Here is a 19,357-nt window from a genome sequence, read left to right as displayed (position 1 = left end):
GTGCAATTTTTCAACAGGTTCTTGGAACATACCTGTTCGCAAGCCGTATTCGTGCAAAAGATTCAAAGACTAGAAATGTGGTATAAGCTGGTTCACGAACTCTGAATAAATGACATACCTACCTGGAAATCGAAATCTTTTCGAAGACGGTCTACGAAAGCGTTTCGTGTAGCGTCAACTAGAATTAGGCAATTAATGAAAATGACGCTCGATTCAACGATGAAATTTCGGAAAAACCTTAGCTCTGGATGAATCCCCGGATTTTTCCGGGTATCTCGCTCCGTCACCGATCATTGGCTTTCAACACTCGTTGGTTCGTCATATGCAGCATCAGCTGGCCAACCTGGTCCAAGGTTCCAACGACGTCTCGTCGATTCTAGAGTTTCAAAGACATCCCGCGTGGAGATTATTGCTCCATGGTTGTTAATTAAAACCTCTTATAAATTGGTCCAGTCGTAGCTGTTCAGGGCTTTTCGCCCTTGTGATTCGTGGCCGTAGGTGGGTGCTATTATAATACGCGGGAGAGTTGTAGGGCGTGACAGATGTTCCGTCGTAAAAGTTAGCGATGCCCACTAATCAGCGATATCCCGTGCAGACGCGTTACCGATCCCCACCCACGAACGACCCCGGCGCACTCTTTTCCAGGCTTCGGGGTATTCGGGGGCGAAGGAACGAGTCCTAGAATAGACGACGAGGAGTCCTCCGGTAATTTGACAGAAAACCCTGGTCCCGCGGAGGGTGCGCCCTCTTATTAGCGGACCCGCTGTCGCCTAGGTGGGCCTCAGGTATACCTGCTGGTCCCGGAACCGGCGCTCCTCGAGTGGGTCCCAATTTCTAGATCCAATTAGTTCGGCAAACAAGCCGCCTGTCCGTGGCATCGCGGTTTTTCATTCGTCCTTCACACGAGCCGGTCGTGTTGATATCTGTCTAATTCTTGGTATTTGACAACCGGCCGGCAAGAAGTGATAATTTATAACCGTTCCACGGACGGTCCATCCGTTGAACATGGACTATGAAACTCGATTAAGTCGGTCGTCTAAGAAAACGTTTGAGTGGGTACACTCTGGCAGCGAGGCAAAAAACTGGTGTCCAAACGGGCGATCCGATGGAGAAGAGGCTACGGAACGAATCGACGGTAGTGGAGAAAAAAGAGAGAAGAATCTACGAGTCATAAACGGCTCATTAATTTCGCGTTAATCCCTACAGACCGGTTTAGCCTCGAGTCAGATTTGTATAAAAGTGATCGTTTCTTCCTCGCGTTTTATCCCGTCCTGTGCGGCACTTTTCATCTGTTTCATTTGTTCTTATATCTCGAATGCGTTTCTTGTCGCTAATTCTGTAAGCGTAGGATACGTATTTAAGGTACAATCTATAAGTTACAGACATCCGCTTAGAGCACTCAGAACTTCGTTCTTTGGCAGTTGATGCAATTCGTGGTGCATTGTTTTTCTTTTTTTTTTTTTTTTTTTCTTGCAAACTGTTTTTCCATTAGCTCTAGGTTTCCAGCGTAGCACTTGATCGTGATCATTTTTTATACGATCTATTGATCCGACGATGATCCATGAACCAATGGAAATACTTGCAGGCTTTTCTTCCAATCTTCTCTATGTAGTGCATTTCAGTACCTCCAATACGTCACACTTGCTTTCGCGTCGTTGTAACCCTGTTACTTTCCAATCGTTAATCAGGTCAGCAATTATCATACAGTCGTGGATTCTTATACGAATGAGATAAACATGTACGAAGGAACATATCATTTCTACTTCCATATTCGGAACTCTGATACAAATTTCCTATCCTCTTTTCCCTATGAGACATCTTCAGACCTATGTGAATCATCGAAAAAGTCAGCGGGGTCATGTTTCTCTACCAATCTTCTACCGACTACTATATACAGACAGTAACGGCGCGTCGAATCTTCAGGACGTTCAATGAAGTCCGAGTCTCCCGGTGCAGATCGGAGGAAAAGGTACGTGGTCCACGGTTGAGGGCGCAGAACAGTGGCTCTCGTTGATCTTACGATCCCTTGGTTATTTCAAGTGGTATAAGAGAGAAGGAGAGAGAGAGAGAGAGAGAGAGAGACTTCGGTCCATTGATTGAGGAAGTGAACTGTTCTTAGCTTCTGGGAAATGCTTCATTCACTCATGACTGGCTAGCCTGGTCTTTAAGCCTGGAATTGCGGCAGCTTGCAATACACTGTAAAACACTGGTCTCGAACACACGTTTCAATTGTATCAAATTTATACACGTTCCAATTGCGATACACGTCAACAGCTGAATGGTCTTCCATGGCTATTTCTACCACAGAGATACCATTGAAATAAGGTCGAGAACGACGACGACAACAACAACAACACTTTGATCACTAGCCACAAACCGCACGGAGATTTCTTTGCTGGGTTTTAATAATTATTGTGCATCGTCAGGGAGTTTTTGGGAATTTCGCAACTACATTTGCATGATGGACTATTTACCTCTTGGAATATTTTTATACGCAGCGTGGGTGGACACGGTTATTTCCTTCGGGGTTTCGATATTTTTTCCGTGTTTTTCACGCTAATATACCAACGTCATCGTCACCTAAGGATACCAGTGGTAGAGAAGTTGATTTGTTTCCTTGTACTAATTATAGATGTGTGCGGGTATGATAATCGCGGGAGAAAAACGCAACAAGGAAAGGAAGGTAAAGTTTATTTTTAGAGTAAAAATTTGCAAGTATAAGTTTGAGCATACGTTGATTTATAGAAAACTCGTTTTACCTGCTGTGTTACTCTTTTGAAAAATTTTTGCTACTACAGGAATTTCTTCTTCGTCTATCTCTATTTTAATATACGCTTCCAGCTCTTCTAAAAAATGATTTTTTCGTCAAGTATAACGGTTTTTATCAGAGATGAATAACATTTATAAGGTAATTTCCTCCTCACTCACTAGGAATTCCCATTAACACAGTCAAGTTCCACACCCCGAACGATGTAATCGAGAATCCAAAAGCAGGTATAAAAAGATTGCGTGAAATTTGACCTAACCAATTCTGAAAATCTAAAAATTACTCTGATCATATCAATCGACAATTGCCCGACATTCCCTGTCGATAATATCATCACTTAACGCTCGGCAAACGGAGGAAAAAAAAGGAGGAAAAAATATTCAATTAAGACTGGAAGCGAACCAAGCTGAACAGACGCTGGATAACCACCACGATTGAAAGTAATCGATTTATTGATTAGCACAGGAGCAATCGGCAAGTTTGCTCCAGTCACCTGTCTCGATAGGCGATTGGAAGAGTCATATCAAGAGGTATAATCAGACACGAATAACGACAAGTGTGAAGGCTGCAGCACAGCTGGATACAGGGATTTAGGATAATGAAGATCTCGTGAGTGAGAAGATCATCCGCGCAACAGTGAGAGTAGGTATAACAGGTTTTTTCACGACAAAGATGTCGAGAGGAATTACCGGGAAGTGTGACGCCATCAGAATGCCAGGCATTCCCGGTACGATCCATATATTTGTCAATAGGGCAACGCAAACAAGACGAAACGAAGATGAAACGAGCAAAAAAGGAGCAGCAGCCGCATTTATAACCGTTATGGCCTACGCCCAAATTCGATACTATTAACGATTGTTAAGCAGAGGCGACTGCTTGTCTGTACAAGTATTATTACGTGATAAGTAAACTGGATAGTCAGGTTTTTGGAATAACCGAATTCGCCTCTCGATGCGCCGATCACACCTCGCGTGGGCGACGTTCTGAAATTGATGTATCTTGCCTCCTGCTCGGAATATTTCGAAACCCGTGGGTCAAGAGCACTGTTAACATACGTACATCAATTTTAACATATTACAAACGAGTGATCGCGGAAAAAGTTATATTAATATGTATGTATACAGGGAAAGTTACATCACGATTGAAGTTTACAGGCTATATTGACACCGTGCCGATGCAGTATGACCAACATCACAAGTTTCGGCCGGAACAATTGCTCCTCGAGGTGTAAAATTAATTGGGCACCGTCGGCAGCTGACTCACGTTGAATCGCCGCATAATTCCTTAGTGTGATTAACCGTCTTAATCGCCGTACGGTAAAGTCAACTCTACATCGTATACTGGTAGTAAACGTAAGCCTGAAATGGCTAGTTCCGAGAAAGTCCGCCAGGCGCGCCGAAGAGTTTCGCTCTCTCGCGAGACAAGGATAATCGCCTAAGTCGGTAATTACAAATATCATTGATCTCTTTTGTCGTTATCGATATCGTCGCAGAGTTCAATTTCTCGGGGATCTGGCCACGTGACAATTCGCAACGTCGCAATGGCTGCGATGATACGCGTTAATTCGTACCTGCAGACCCATAAGGTCGATCCTACGCGCATGCTGCGTGAGATGAATGAAAAATGAGATGAGTCAGTAATAAAACCGGCCTGCGAACGCGTGTGGGGCCGTCTAGCGACCGTTACCGAGAAAACGTCACGGTTTGTTCTTCTTCGGTTTTGTGTTTGTACGCTGCCTGAAAGCGTGTACACGAATTACATATCGCATAAGTGTAACGCAATGCACACGGTGATCCGCATTTACGGGGAAATTGTAAAGCGCGGCTCGAGGCGAGGCGAGGAAATTCGGTAAGCTTTCAAATTAGTAGAGAAATTCAAGCAGATGTAATGGGAAATTGCCTTTCACAATTTGTCAATTAGCCTTTATTGCATGTGCATACGCACCGTGTGTATATCCCCATATAATATGACATAATTTATACAATCTTTCAATTCCGAACCTCGGGTTTAATGTTAATTAACGATGGTTTGCATAGACCGCATAATTATAAATATTTATTTTCCATTTCTGCGGTGACGCGCGTTTGCTCTTGTGAGTAGGTATGCAAATTGTCGAGAATTTTATTCAACGCGTATCGTACCGGACGTACGTAAGTAGATTGAGCTAAAGAAGCCGCGGGACGTTAAGCCTCAACCTATTAACGTCGGTATAGACTTACACACTTTAATGCTTGCCCATACACGCGTGCGCCGCTGAGTATCTACTTTGAGGTCTGAGACGCTCCTTATCATTTTGTTAAATTTTCAATTTATCGAAAAAAAAACATTCAAACTTCTTTTCATTCTTCATTTCTTCATTCGGAGGCAACTCTGTATGCAATTATGCCTTAGACAAGTATCGCCACAGATTCATATTCACGCGCTTGAGTAAGCGGTAGGAAAAAAAAAAAAATAATATGACTTCAAATTCAAAACTAAGATGAGAACACGCGAGAATTTATCTGCAAGCTAATTACGCGGTTATAATCACAAATTAAGAGTATACTACTAAGTAACTACTGTGCGAAAGCGTGATAATTAAATTTTATTGCAATCGCGTTTGCAGCATAGAGACGTCATTGAAACCCGGGTGATAACTGAAAAGCCGGATGAAAAGACAAAACAAATAAATGAGGAAATAAAAAGAGAGAAATGAGAGAACTGCCGAATCATCGCAATTGAAACGAGGAGGGCAGTCCGGCACGAGATTTTTCGTTTGCGTCGAGAAAAAGGAAAGGTAAGGGGGAAAAAAAAGTATCTTACGCGCCGGTACAACCTATACCACACACCAAGAGTGAATCAATCTTTCGTCGATTAACAAAGTCCTGTAATCATTTTTTTCTTTCTTCTTCTGCTTGGTATTTTTTCGAAATTTTTCTTTTCTTTTCTTCGCTTTTTTTTTACAATCTATTTAATTTTTTACCCTCCGGTCACAGATCTCGTACACTTTTTGTTCCGGTCCAGTGTTTCGGTAGGTTACAGTCATTCTTAGGATCTGCCTTGTTGCATCGCGCTGCTGCCGCAGCAGGTCGACCACTTTCTCGCAAGTTTTCATCACATCTTGCACGATTTCTTAAACCGGAGTAAATCAATACAACGTTTAATTATCTATCCCAATATCGTTGTCCATTCGGACGAAGAATTGCTCTGCGATACAGCCGCTCCGCTTTATATTTACGGAGCCGACTCTTGCCGCATCTGATTTTCATCGCGTACATTTATCCATCGCAAAAATATTCACATTCCTCGTCGATGCACGATGCTTTTTACTTCGCACAGACCTCGAGCCGTGGGTGTATACCTATAATACATAAGCGGAAACTCGTCTTAATTTCTCGCTTCGATATCTCACGGCTCGCAACGTGGAACGTTCAAGACAGAAGCAAAGTGAAGCTGCTTCTCCCGCTGCCTTTAACTTCGTGGTTTATTTACTTTTATTAGCTTATTTTTCCCGAACACGTATTCGCCGACGCGTGACCGACCATTGGGACTCAGATTCCGCTGCAGCGGTCTCATCTCTCTCTCTATCTCTCTCTCTCCCCCCCCCCCTCTCCTTTCTTCTCCGATCCGAGATGATCCTCATATTATATTGTCTTCGCCTTTTCCAAAGCGCGGTAAATAAATCTGACGAGTATTTTACCCACCATTCCGGAATGGATACCCAATCTTAGGATTGGAGAGAACGTTTCAAAAATGTGTTTCGTGATGTAAATATATTGTATATATATATATATATATATATATATATATATATATATACATGTATAAATATATACAGAATCACGAAAGAACTGATGGCGAGATTTTAATTATCTTCACGCCACGGTGGTTCTTGATGAATAAAAATTTTCGAATCGGTTGTACGAAACGATATATATATATATACATAGTCGGTCAAAGGTATTGTACCACTACGAACCAGTGAATCGCGGGTGTAATTGAGGTAAAAGTTATTACATCCTTTTTAAGGATCCAAAAGTAATTGAACAGAGTAATGAGGTAAACGGACTAGAGTGAGAGGCTGCAGCACAATTATTTCACGTTACGTTTCAAGTATAATTTTACGACGATTCCCAGACTCATTTCACCGACCTCGGTTAATTTCATCTGCAGATTTTACTCGCCCAGCCGACGTTACCTAAGACTCAGAATTAATCTCGGACTTGCGATTTTCATCCCCGTATAATCCAAGTCATTGACTTTGGTCAAATATCCGCAAACGCGGGCTTAAAGATTGAATAAAAACCGCGGATCGCTGGACCGCAAGAAGTTCGCGAAGGAGAATAATAATGAAAAAAAAAAGAAAAAAAAAAAAGAAACGAGATTTAAGCAGATTTAATTCGTGCGTATATCGTATGCAACGCAAGAAGAGCAGGAAGCCGCTCGTAGCGATTGCTCGATAGGCAACCTGTTGTCTTCTCGTTCCTTACTCACGCGCCCCGAGGCATCCCGATGTAACCTGGGCGAAGGTGTTGGCGCATAGACGCCGAGTCGGCGATAAACCCAGACACTCGCGTCCAGGTGGGATCCCCCCTCATTCCATCTTCATCCTCATCCTCATCCTCATCCTCATCCTCATCCCCATCTCCTCTCCAACCCCGACTATTACGACCAGGTGCGCCAGATCGAACGCGTATCGTGTTCGACATATCGAGCATGGAATTTGCCGATAAAAAATTATATTGAAAAATTGATCACACGGCAGATTATTCTCAACTTAAAGGAATTACCTGCAGCGCGAGTCGATGATGTAGGTTCTGTATCTCAGGCATGGTATATTACCCGATTATAATATATATATATATACGAGTATCGTCTGTATACGATGCATTATAAGCATTCGGGTAACGTGACTTATACATGCGCAACGGGTACTCATTTATTTTTCGTTTGTACAACGATTCCACGAGATCTTTTTCTTTTTTTTTTTTTAATTCTTTACTTTCCGCGTCGCAAGAAATCGCACATAGATACGCGATTCGCGGTACTTTTCGTATTTCGGTAAGGATGATAAAAAAAAAAAAAAAAAAGTAAATAAAAATATTTAACCAACGAAGAAACGGATATACAAAAATTGTACCGAGGGCTAAAATGATCGCTGCCGGTTACGATCAGGGACCGGAAGTGACTGAATGCTTCGACGGTAGTAATTCCTTTGCGAATCGCATTCCCATACGATCGTAACGTGTATATATGTGTATATATATTATATACTGTATGACGAGAAAAGAAATTACACCTTGAATCTGGCTGACGATTATTTATTTTCTGTGGTTCCTTGAAGCGAGAGAGAGAGAGAGTGAAAAAAATAGCACGTACTACGGCAGACGGATTTGAAGGATGATGGCTTTATATCTCGGCCCGATCGCTTGTTATCATGTAACGAAAATTAAATTAGGCAGAGAAAAATAGAGGTAAGGCATAAGAAACGGCGGGTAACGATCCTCGCGCAATCGTCTGGAACCTATACCGTGGGAAAAACTAAAAACTAAATCAAACTCGCCTCAAGTCGACACGACTCGAATCAATTCCTCGAGTCTTAATTCTCGGACGATGATTGCAGGACTTGGATAGAAACGGAAGAAAGAGGAGAGCTGTCAGGCAGAAAACAGAGGACGGAGGAAAAGCCTCCGTCAGGGACGATGATCTCGGTTTTTGTCACTCCCTGTTCCATCATCAAGTTCTGCCGAGCAGTCGTTATTACTATTATTATACAACGATGATAAAAATTCGATGCCCTCCTCAATTCGATACCCTTAATTTCCCGAAATCGATTCTTAAATCTATCGCTCAACGCAACGCGTAACTAACTACTTAATTATTGTAGAGCTTACATATATATATATAAGGTGTACCACTTTTAATAAGATTTATATTTACACGGAAATCATACTTTTACATGTGTGTTATTTTCTGAGGTTTCCTGACTCCGCGTACGTTGATTTTAAAATATAGACATAAAGTGTCGAGGAAAGAGAAATATACATGTATAAAAAATTGAATTATAATATCGTGTTTATGAGAAATAAAGAAAAAAAGAAGGAAAAAAAAAGACGTCGACGAAGAAAAGTGAAGAAAATAATAACAATTCGAAATTATTACGCAAGTTTACGGAAAGTGTTTATCGCGGTGTGTCTTAGCGGTTACACGCAAGTTTCCTTAAGTCCGTTTTCAAGAATATACCCGAGTGGTTGAATCCGAAGGATGTAGACCTCGACAGAAGATAAGAACGAGGCGATAAACCTGTCTTAGTGCAGATTTCAAAACTTTCCTTTCAAAATCCATATATATATATAATATATCCCTCTGGATTCTTTTATACATATGCACGTGGATAAAATGTATAGAGTTGCGCCATTTTAAAGATTCACAAAAAAATCAACTCGCATTTCAGTAGCGATGCATTTTTTATTTTTTTTATTTTTTTTTGATTCACGTGAGAGTTGGAAAATTTCGCTTGTTCACAAAACGATAACCATACAAATATACGTATACGTGCATACGTGGAACGCGTCTCGACGTGAGAAAAAAATTGACGACAAGTTTGAAAAGCACTGTTCTGATAAAAATACCCCTGGGAATTACGTTAATATAATTTCAGCCCTATTCCACTCAAGCTTATACCGTTCTTGTACATATCGCGTATATAATATATTCTAAATGAAAGACAAAAGTGGGTACAGAACTCAACGGTATAAGGCTAATGGATTTATGCGTTTAATTAACTTTCGCGGTTACAACGTTTGTCATTTTATCTGGCGTATAGAGCTATTGTTTCATGCAAGTTAGGGTAAAACTTTTCAGCTTGTTAACTTCCGCTCGCACGGAACTCAATGCGAACGCGTTTTCTGCAAGAAGAAATACGGTATATACGATCCCGGCTCTGCCTCGCCGTAATCGCGTAAATTCTGCCCACTCCACCCGCAGGTTTTCAATTGTCAGGGAAATCCGTAGGATAATATTGACAGAAAAAGACTGGAAATAAAAACGAAATCAGGCTGCGCGGGTGGACAGAAACGGTTATCGGATTTCAAACATCGAAGCCGTGAGCTTATCGCGGGACAGTATCGAGTTGAAAGCCCCTGCCTTCCGGGCGCCGGTTTCTTAGGGGGCGTTTGTGAGGTAATTAGGGAAGTGTCACATACACTCCTATCGCTTAGCCCTTACAACTCCGGTTAGCCTTACAAAGGCGATGTATTCATTGGGCCGCCGGTTTCCCGAACTTATCGCGTTATATTTTCCGCAACCTTATTTTTATTCTCTTTCCTTCGGCCTCTGTTGCGCTTAACCGATAGGATAATTAGCCTCGAGCACGATTTCAGCAGATTCCAGCAACGAAAGGTATAAATTTTATCTCCATACTTGCGCTGATTGCATCTATAGGTTTTATTATACAGTTGCAAAAGTACACACTGCAGGCCTTTGTTTCAAGCGAGAGTTAACAACGAGGGAGGAAAGTAAGAAAACATCCTGCAGGGGGAGAGAATAATTTGAATTATTTTTGTAAAAATGCAGTTAAATCAGCAAAGTGCATTCCTGCAGTGCAGCAGGAGCGAGTGCAGCGAGACAACAGCGGCTGGGAGAATTGAGATATACCGTATATAAATACATACATACAATATTTATGTGTATGTGTTTACACAGAGGTGTATTTATTATATATATATATATATATACATGTATACATGTACATGTATATATACGGTATATACCGACTGCAAGAAGCAAGGAGGAGTAATACCGACTGCAGCGGTAAAGTAGGCTGTGGCACGTGGGAATCGCGAAATTTTCCTCCCCCTTGGCCCCTTCGCCCCTTCCGCACACGAGGCTTTTTAGCGCGGTAAGTAGCCGCATCTCGGTAAATAGGTAAACCGCTTCGCCGCAGTACAACTTTGCTCGAGGGCATATATGCACGTTCCATTAGGCCTCTGTATGCGTGTATGATATATATATATATATATATATATATGTACACAATGCGCATGCACGGAAATGTAGCAATAATCGTTCGCACAATGCAGCGAAGCTTTGAGCGCTTTTTATCCTGTATAACTAAATGAATAAATACTTTGACCGGCGGCAAGCTGCTGTTCGTCACGACGAATACCGCGAGAATATGCGTATATTTATCAGATATCTCGCGATACGTCGTATTATACAGGCACACGTATGTCTCACACCCGTTATAATATTTTGATCCTTTGTCAAGAATAAATTGTTTCTTTCCGGTATCGCGTCAAGTATGCTGACGCTTTTTTCATATACGCACGGTCCTTTATATACTATAATGTTCGTCACTCGAGGCTAACGCTTCGCGATATCTGACGTTCAAAGTTATATCTTACGTCCATTATATGTTTTTTAGACTCGTATTATATTCAAAACCTGTACAGGAAACGTCGCGTAACATAACAAATTAAACCAGAATTTAATTAAATCCTTACAATTCTGGGACAAATATATACCTGAGCGATATTTTTTCAACTCCCTGTTCTAATTTTTCTTAATGAAATTTTTCCGCACGAGTTGCTCGGAATTTTACTCGGGAAAGTATGAATCGGAAAAAAAAAACAAAAAAACAAAAAAAAGACGCCGCTGATAAATGTATAAAAAAGTGGCAAAGGTGGTGGCGAAGTTATAACGGATCGGGGAACGATTTTACCGTCACGGACTGCCGACGCAGTCAAGATCGAGATCGAGATCGAGATCGAGAGACTCGCGGAGTGCGGAGCTTCCTCGAATAGTTAAACGGTCCGAGGGAGGGAAGGACGATGATCGCCGTCAAGTTTGCCAGTGAAATAACGTCCGTGGACCGAATCGACGAGGCATGTTCAGCCGCGTCGTCGAGTCGTTCCTCGGCTTCTTCGTTCCTTCTCATTCGCTCGTCGGTCCGCGACGCTAGCGAAGAAAAGGATCCGAAGCAAAGTATAGGTTTGTTACTTACACAGCCAGAAGGAGTCGGCATATACAATCAGTGTGATTGTTTCACACCCCATCATCAGCGTCCTTACCCCCTCCAGTTCCGCATCCGTCGGCCGGCTCGCTCTCTCTCTCTCTCGCTCTCTCTCTCTCGTCCCTTCTCTTCTCTTCTCTTCTCCGGCAGGTCTCATTACCCTGATCACGACCCAAGATGAGCGACTCCTCGGGAGACCAGAGACGATTCAAGTTATATTATAAGAGACACAAATAACACTCACTTCCTTTTTTCCCTCCTTGCCGCCCTCTTCTTCCTTTTCCCAGTTTCCAGTTTCCTATTACTCCTCCATTCTTATCTCGCACACTCTTTGATAAAGTCTCTGCGCGGCCGCTGCTCGGTGAAATTTCGTCGCGAAAAAATTGTAGGCAAAGTTGTAAATAAAGCCGGACGTGCGTCGCGACATGTGCAGCATTCCGCTATTTTTACGTGGCCGCAGGTCAGTTGCGGAACTTTCTACACGGCCGTTATTTTCCTCGGACTAGTTCAACTGTCAGCTAGGAGATCGTCATTAGCTAGCTCGTAGACCGAGAACCCTGTACGTGCTGGGCACGTACGCGCATGATGCATCAATGTGCCGCAGAGCACCTACGAATTACCGAGTGAACAGTTAGGATGCACTCGGCTGCATGGGGGGCCGAAGTCAGGGGACAAATCGAGATTGCAACCTTGCGATTCTGCATATAAGGCAAAGACGCAGCGATCTTACGTGGATGCAAAATTAGCAACGACACGAGGAGCCGTGCAGCCGCCGAGGAGAAGAAGAAGAAGAAGAAGAAGAAGAAGAGAGATGATTATTCTCAAGACAATGCGGCGCGTTGTCGGCGAAGCGAGAGGGGGAATCGAAAAATAGAATGAAAAGATGGACTGGGAAAAAAAGCCAGCGGCAGAGAAGAATCGGTGTAAAAAGTGGCTGGATCCTCCGATCGGTAGATCGGAGCTGCAGGTTTACCCGTTCTCCGTGAGAGTAAATATCTTCCGATCGATCGACGCTGCTGCATCCTCGAGGGGCAAAAAGAGGGTATAATCGAGGATCTTGCAATGTCTCCCGTGATCGCATATGTGGATAATTGACCCGGCAGGAAATTAAATTTGCCGAGTGTTCGTACGAACGGGGAACCTTGCCGCGGCGTCGCGACGAGTCGAGGTGTTGCTCTGCCAGCCGAGGCTATACGGAGCTGGCAAGGTGAAGACGGAGGTTAAGGGTGACGGGATTGAGCTTGGGGAACGGGGGTAGTAGCTACACAAAACCGCAGCGTATAGCTTCAAAGAGGTCTTGCCAGCGGGACTACCTGCCGTCTACTTAACCGACTTTGATCAGACTCAAACCGCTGCTTGGTACACATAAACCTTATACACGGCTAAACGGGTAGCAAGGCGCACCTTGTACGTGATGCGCGTATACCTACGCCTGTTTCATTCTCGACTTGCGGGGACTCGCGACGATCCGACAGCGTCTGGATTTCGGTGCCATTTTTGCTTCTTTCGGGAACCTGCGTGATTTTCGTTTTAAACATCTCCGAAGGGTGGACGAGGATCGAAGAGTGAAATGACCGCTTGAGGAAAAAGACGCGAAAATTTACTACGTTGCAAAGATTTTAAATTTAGAAAGGTTGAAGTGTATACGGTTAAAATGTAGAATCGTAAGAATTCCAACTGCTCTGAATTATTGCATTCGTTCAGCTGACGGTTCTGTATCTCGAATTTCTATACTTGGAACTTTATACTTTTGAAATCTTATGGAGTAGATTTGGGAGTCTTTAAAAAGTGTATACTGTGAACTTTCTACATTCTTATTTTGCCACATATTTATACACCTCCGCCACCCAGGGTTTCAAAGTTTTTCATCGATCGGGCGATCAGAATTGATCAGAAAATTGCCAAATTCGAAAGAAATTGTTACTCGAATCGCTACAAAAATTCATCGTTCAATTAAATTTTTTCGTCAAGGCCGTAACAATATTGTCCTCTCGTAACAAGTTTATTTTCCTGGGTTAAAATCGTTCGGGAATAAATTATGTTTCTGGATCCGCTAACCTGCGATACACACACACCCGTAAAGTGGGCCCGAATTCGGAACGAAAGAATCTTCTAACGCTGTACAAGCCCGATTTCAACGGAATCGCGGCGTTGATGTCTGGGCGGCGGAAGAATCCTCTCCGTATCTCTCTATCTGCCGAGTAGCGCTCTCGGCCGAGCTGTGAGCGTTTATATTATTTATACAGTTGATTAGGGTCCGGCGGAGGTACCTGCAAAGGTAGTTTCGGCCTCACAGCTCCGCGCAGGGTTGAGGTAATGGTAAATGGGCCCGCGTACGTGCCCCACGCCTCCGAGGCTCCCCGGGCCCACGTTCGGGCCTTATTGGGCCTTCGGGCCTTTGTGGACCCGCGAGGTGCGGATCGGTTTCTAACGCAACACGTGGCTTCGTTTCTCGTTAGAGAATCATTTGACCGATTGGTTCGATTCCGATTTCGATCGCGATCGCGATTACGCCTCGGTAATTCTCGACGCACGAACAAAAAAGCTGTCGGACGCACACCTTTGTTCTCAGTTATATCAAATCGCCTCGGCTTGCACGGACGGATTTCTGCAGCTCGGCCGCCGTAACGTTGCACCACGATCGGCGGTGATTCATTACACGATTTCACCAGGATGCTCCGTGACCGGATTAATTATATATCGTACGATGAGCGGGCAGAGCTCGATTTTTATCCCGCAGCTGATAATTCTGTCGCACAGGTAAAACGTCGACTTGCACTTTGGGAGGGACAAAAAAATTCCAGCGGTTTCAATCGAACCGTGCGTCATTCCGCAATCGGTTCGAGGACTGCTGGGGAATGTTACGCTAATTATCGATCCTACGGCGTCACGGTGCACGTTATAATACGAAAGACTGCGTCGCGTGTCAGACGCTGTTGTTTCTACGGTTCTCCGTGACTCCCGCGCTTTCTCAACAGCTGTTCACCATTCCCGGATATCAGACCGAAGACCGTGCGTCACAACTGGACACTATGAAAATCTTTCGAAAGAAACTCCCGATATTTTTTATATTTTTTCAGACAATTTCATTAATCGAGAATATAGTTAGTATTGATTTCCTTCGTGGAGATACAGAGGTTATATTACGTGCGCAATTTCGTATCCGAAAAATAATGATTCGGAGCGAAACGTACGACGGCAAAATTCACGGATCTTGGGTTCAATGACGTTGTTTTTATCCTCGACACTCCTAATTTCACTGTGCTCTGTGTCTCCGTTTATTTATTTATTTATTTATTTATTTATTTATTTTCAAGTAGGCAACTCGGAGGATTAATTTTAAATCGCAAAAACTAATCTCGGACCCCGAGGAGTTTGTGGATTATAATACTGCAGTAAGGTAACGCTTGTGAGTTACTAGATCGAGTGTGTAATATATTTAACCAGTGATAAAAATTGCGGTTGGGTATAATAAACTTTGTTACAGTAAGGTTTACAAGAGAAACGCGCCATTCCCCAAAGTTAAGCGACATAGAAATACGACAGTAATTTTCTTTCCGCCTGTGTAAACCTTAAGACACGAGCTGTCCGTGGCAGGAAACACCCTTGAAACGGCGACGGTTTCCGGTCTCTTAATTATTCTTACGCGATACGGATTAAAATTCTGTGCGATTCTGGAATCGGAAATAAATATGAAACGGCGTGGGGATAAACGTGAGTAAACTTACCACCGTGAGGAGGGCTCTGCTTGTAACACTCCTGCTGTGCCGTCGTCGGCTGTCCGCCCGACGAACCCGCGGATCCCGTCAGCTGCCCGGGAACGACGGACGTCGGGGAGGTCGCGCTTACACTCTGGTGATGGTGGTGGTGATGATGGTGATGGTACTTGCTCTTACGGTACTGATGGTCGAGCGAGTCTCTCAAGTGACTGCCGAAGGGTGGGCCCGAATCTATGTACGGCCTCTGACCCAGTCCGATTGCCCGGAATTGCTGCTGCTGCCCTAAGTCAATTGTGGGGGAAAATATATTTCAATTAGAATACAGGAAAGAGAGAGAGAGAGAAGCTTTATTCGCCCTGGGACGATTCCCCTCAGGCAGTATGTGGAATAGGTGTATAAAATGCAATAAAACCAACAAGATTAAAACTAAAGTTGCGAAAGAATAGCGAAAAGGTGATCAAAATAGATAAAATTAACAATAAATAGAGATAAAAAATGTAAGTAAGAAAATAAAAGAAGTTAGAAGATAAATAAATAAATAGTCGAATACCAGTAAACATAGAAAGAGAATAGATAAAAGTAACAATAAGATCAGTTCGGACAGAGGAAAATGATTGAACCGAATGTGAACAGGAATGAAATAGAACAAAACCAACAACAAAAGTTAAAACTAAAGTTAAAAAGAATACAAGATTGATTGATTGGTTTTATTTAGGCTCTGGGGGTTAACCCATAAGACCCCGACACAGTATTGAAATAATAAACATAATTATAATGTATAATATTAAAACTAATCGAGCAGAGAAATTCGTGAGTGCATGCGGCCTTATACAATAATAGGTTCAAGTTTTGATATTAGAGCGGTGCGGGAATATTAACGGCGCATCTGATGCGCGTAGAGGCGGGCCTTGAATACCTGCACCGATGGAGCAGTGCGTATCAGCGATTGGGCATTTACGTGGGCAATTCGAAGCGAGTTTCCACATGTAGATCAAGCGAACGAGAGTGCGAGTGTGGCGGGGGTGGTTGGGAGTCAGCTATCAGACGTGCTTTGGCCGATTGCGTTTGAGCGGAGTTTTTCGAGATCGACCATGCTTCGCAGTACCGCGTGTTCCGCATTTCCTTTCCCGCACAGATGAACGGAGCCATTTCTGAGCCCAAGCCCGAGCCGCCTTTTGGAGAACATAGAGAGTAGTTGGTAGATTTCGATTTATGAGTATCTTCGAATATCCGAGGGAAGGGTGTATGTCCTTGGCCACGAGTGCGGGTTTCCTTTGCCGTGCGAGGGTTACCAGTCTGTCACATGCGTGGACGCTCGAAAATTTTACTAAGATTTTCGCCGGGTTTTGTGGACTCGAGACTCCCAGACGAAAAGCGTCAAGTACGCTGGATGGTTCAAGATTGGCCCGAATTGCCGTGAGGACGGATTCCACGAGTTCGCGAGGATGCTCGCAGTCAACTAAGGGCAGCCCCGCAATAGGGAACAAGAGAGAGAGAGAGAGAGAGAAAGAGAGAGAGAAAGAGTCAAGTGACAGAAAGATATCTGTGGGCATTGAGAATTTTCTCCAGTGCTGAAGGTGTCACGCTTTTCTGCCAATTCCATTTTCACTACAGCTTGAATTATCCTCATTAAAGTTCGCGAGTAACGAAGTTTTTTTGGAGTAAAAATTTTTAGGGATAGGTTCTCGTAGAGTCAGCTTTATATGCGGATAGTTGGATTTTACATGTATATAAAAATATCGAACTGTAATAAATTTGGAACTTTGGATCGAGTTAGTTCAAGATCAGATTTTTAAAGCGTTCAAATTTACACTTATCTTGATTTTCTGTTTCGAAGAGGCTCTGAAAATTTGAGTACTCGGGGAAAATAATCGATAAATGAGAAGTGGAAGAAAAAAGTTTAATTTCGTGTATATAATTTGTCTGACACCCTCAATAAACAGTCTGCAGCAAATGTCTCTAGAATATTATTTCCATGTAGTCCCTGGACGCAATAGCTTTATATTCATGAAGGCAAGACGAATGTGCATTACTTCTAATTTAAAAGCGTTTATCGAATTTTTGTGGGACTCGATAAGACGGGAAGGGTTTGATTAGAAAGGTCGCGGCTAGTGCAGGAACCCAAGGAAGCTCGTACCGATTATGCCAGTGAAAAAGAAGTCGGAGAACGTTGGGCCCCAAGGGTATTTCAGGTTTGTATGGATCGCTAAACGGGTACAACGAACTGTGTCGAAAATGGGAGGGAAATGGAGTTTTGTAAGGCGGCAGGCCGATCGTGTGCCGATAATTGGCGGACAGCTCCGCGCGTTGTAAAGACGTTAAGGAGTTAAGATTCTGCCTAGATCAATCAACCCGCGAACAGCTGCTGATGCGGCCAAGGTTATTCTCCGCAAATACACGAAGATGTTGAAACGGACATCGATTCTTCTCCACTTTGGAGAAAAGTGAAATGATCCAGTCGTGGGTGCGGATCAACTGGATAGATCTTGAATCAGCCCGTACGTCAAAAGCATAGTTACACTCATAACTAGGTAGGTATAATATCGGGTCGAAGTGAATGCCTCTGCAGAGACCATAATTATGAAAGACACGAGTCGATGGCACGCACGGCATGCTATTGAGCCGAGATTCCAGCGTGGTCGAGCCTCTTAATCATCCTAATATCCGCCTAATTGTACAAACGATATCCAGAACCCACTCGTATCGGCGAAACCTCGACTTCGGCGCACCGAGGCTGACAAAATATTTTCACGATGATTCCGTAACGCCTTGAAATCTCCCCGATCGTTGGATCCCTGCATGGAATTGCAGACGAATTCCTGCAGGCATCCGTATTTACTTTGACACAATTCCAACGCGTGTAGTAGATTTTTCCAGAAAGTGGGTATTCACGTTTCACTCAAGACGAAGATTGAGAAGAAGAAGAAGAAACGGCTATAGAACACTCGCAATAATCGGGTTGCGCACGAATGCTGGGATCGAGGATTACTGTAAAATAATTGTATCGAATCCCAGCCTACTACTCCCACGAAATAATAGCTCTGATCCGCCGCAAGAAGAGCGACAAATAATATTCGACCGCAAACTGCGCGAAATTGTACCCACGATCAGGGCATATCTGTGCGGGGCGTCGATACCAAGTATTATACAAGTGAGATTGTATCGTTCACCGGTGGCTAGTGGCTACTGTTCCCGATCGGCTCTCGGGCTCTCAGATCGAGAGCCGTGGCTATATACATCGGATCGCTCCGAAGATCCCACGATTGACTTCTCACGTACCGGACGTGAGGCGCTGTAAGGCCCAAACCTATCGTTGTTCTACACCAACGGGCCTTTTTTGACTCGTGTTCATCTCTGCCCGTACCGAATGTCTCGAGGAGGGGAGGTTAGGTTAGGTGGGGGGGGGGCGAAGGGGCGGGGGCATGAACCTGGCCCGAGATGAATCTGCAGCAAGTAAAATTGGGTGTAGAATAACCGCCCGTTAATATTTTTCCCCAGAAACATGCACAACTGATATATTCTCGCGCTGCAGTTTCGCGAGCGTCGCAGTTTCCTGCCGAATTGTACTTATTTGAGTAAAAAAGGTGAAATATCTCTGCGACGGTTCGACGAAATTTTACCAAATTTTGTACGCGAGTTGAGTTTCACAGTTTCGAGATACCGTGTGAGTTTTATTGAATATGAATAAAAAATGTGAAAGTTTGAAATTAGTCACTTGAATCGTGTTACATTTCAATTAAATGTCTCTCCGTGATTATATAAGTTAAGATTTCCAGAAACAGTGTGCGAACGTACGTGTATCAAAATGCGTGTGCATTGTTACTGGTGTTGGAGCTCGAGTCTCAGCCGAGATTTAATATGTACACGGTATACGTATAG

The 19,357-nt window shown here is 43.4% G+C and overlaps 1 protein-coding gene across 4 annotated transcripts in view; it reads right to left on the bottom strand.

Moving 5' to 3' along the window:
• The window catches only part of LOC124188002 (protein lozenge-like), a 40,755-nt gene that overhangs the window by 9,175 nt on the left and 12,223 nt on the right, over positions 1-19,357 (bottom strand). For 3 of the 4 annotated variants that reach the window (XM_046580278.1, XM_046580254.1, XM_046580270.1), the window contains exon 4: positions 15,488-15,766. In XM_046580278.1, the coding sequence (XP_046436234.1) occupies positions 15,488-15,766 (279 nt within the window). The remainder of the gene's footprint in view (positions 1-15,487; positions 15,767-19,357) is intronic. The other variant, XM_046580262.1, reaches the window with a different exon arrangement.

Source organism: Neodiprion fabricii, chromosome 1 (assembly GCF_021155785.1).
Source record: "Neodiprion fabricii isolate iyNeoFabr1 chromosome 1, iyNeoFabr1.1, whole genome shotgun sequence".
Lineage (NCBI taxonomy): Eukaryota > Metazoa > Arthropoda > Insecta > Hymenoptera > Diprionidae > Neodiprion > Neodiprion fabricii.
This window is presented reverse-complemented; position numbering and strand designations above follow the sequence as displayed.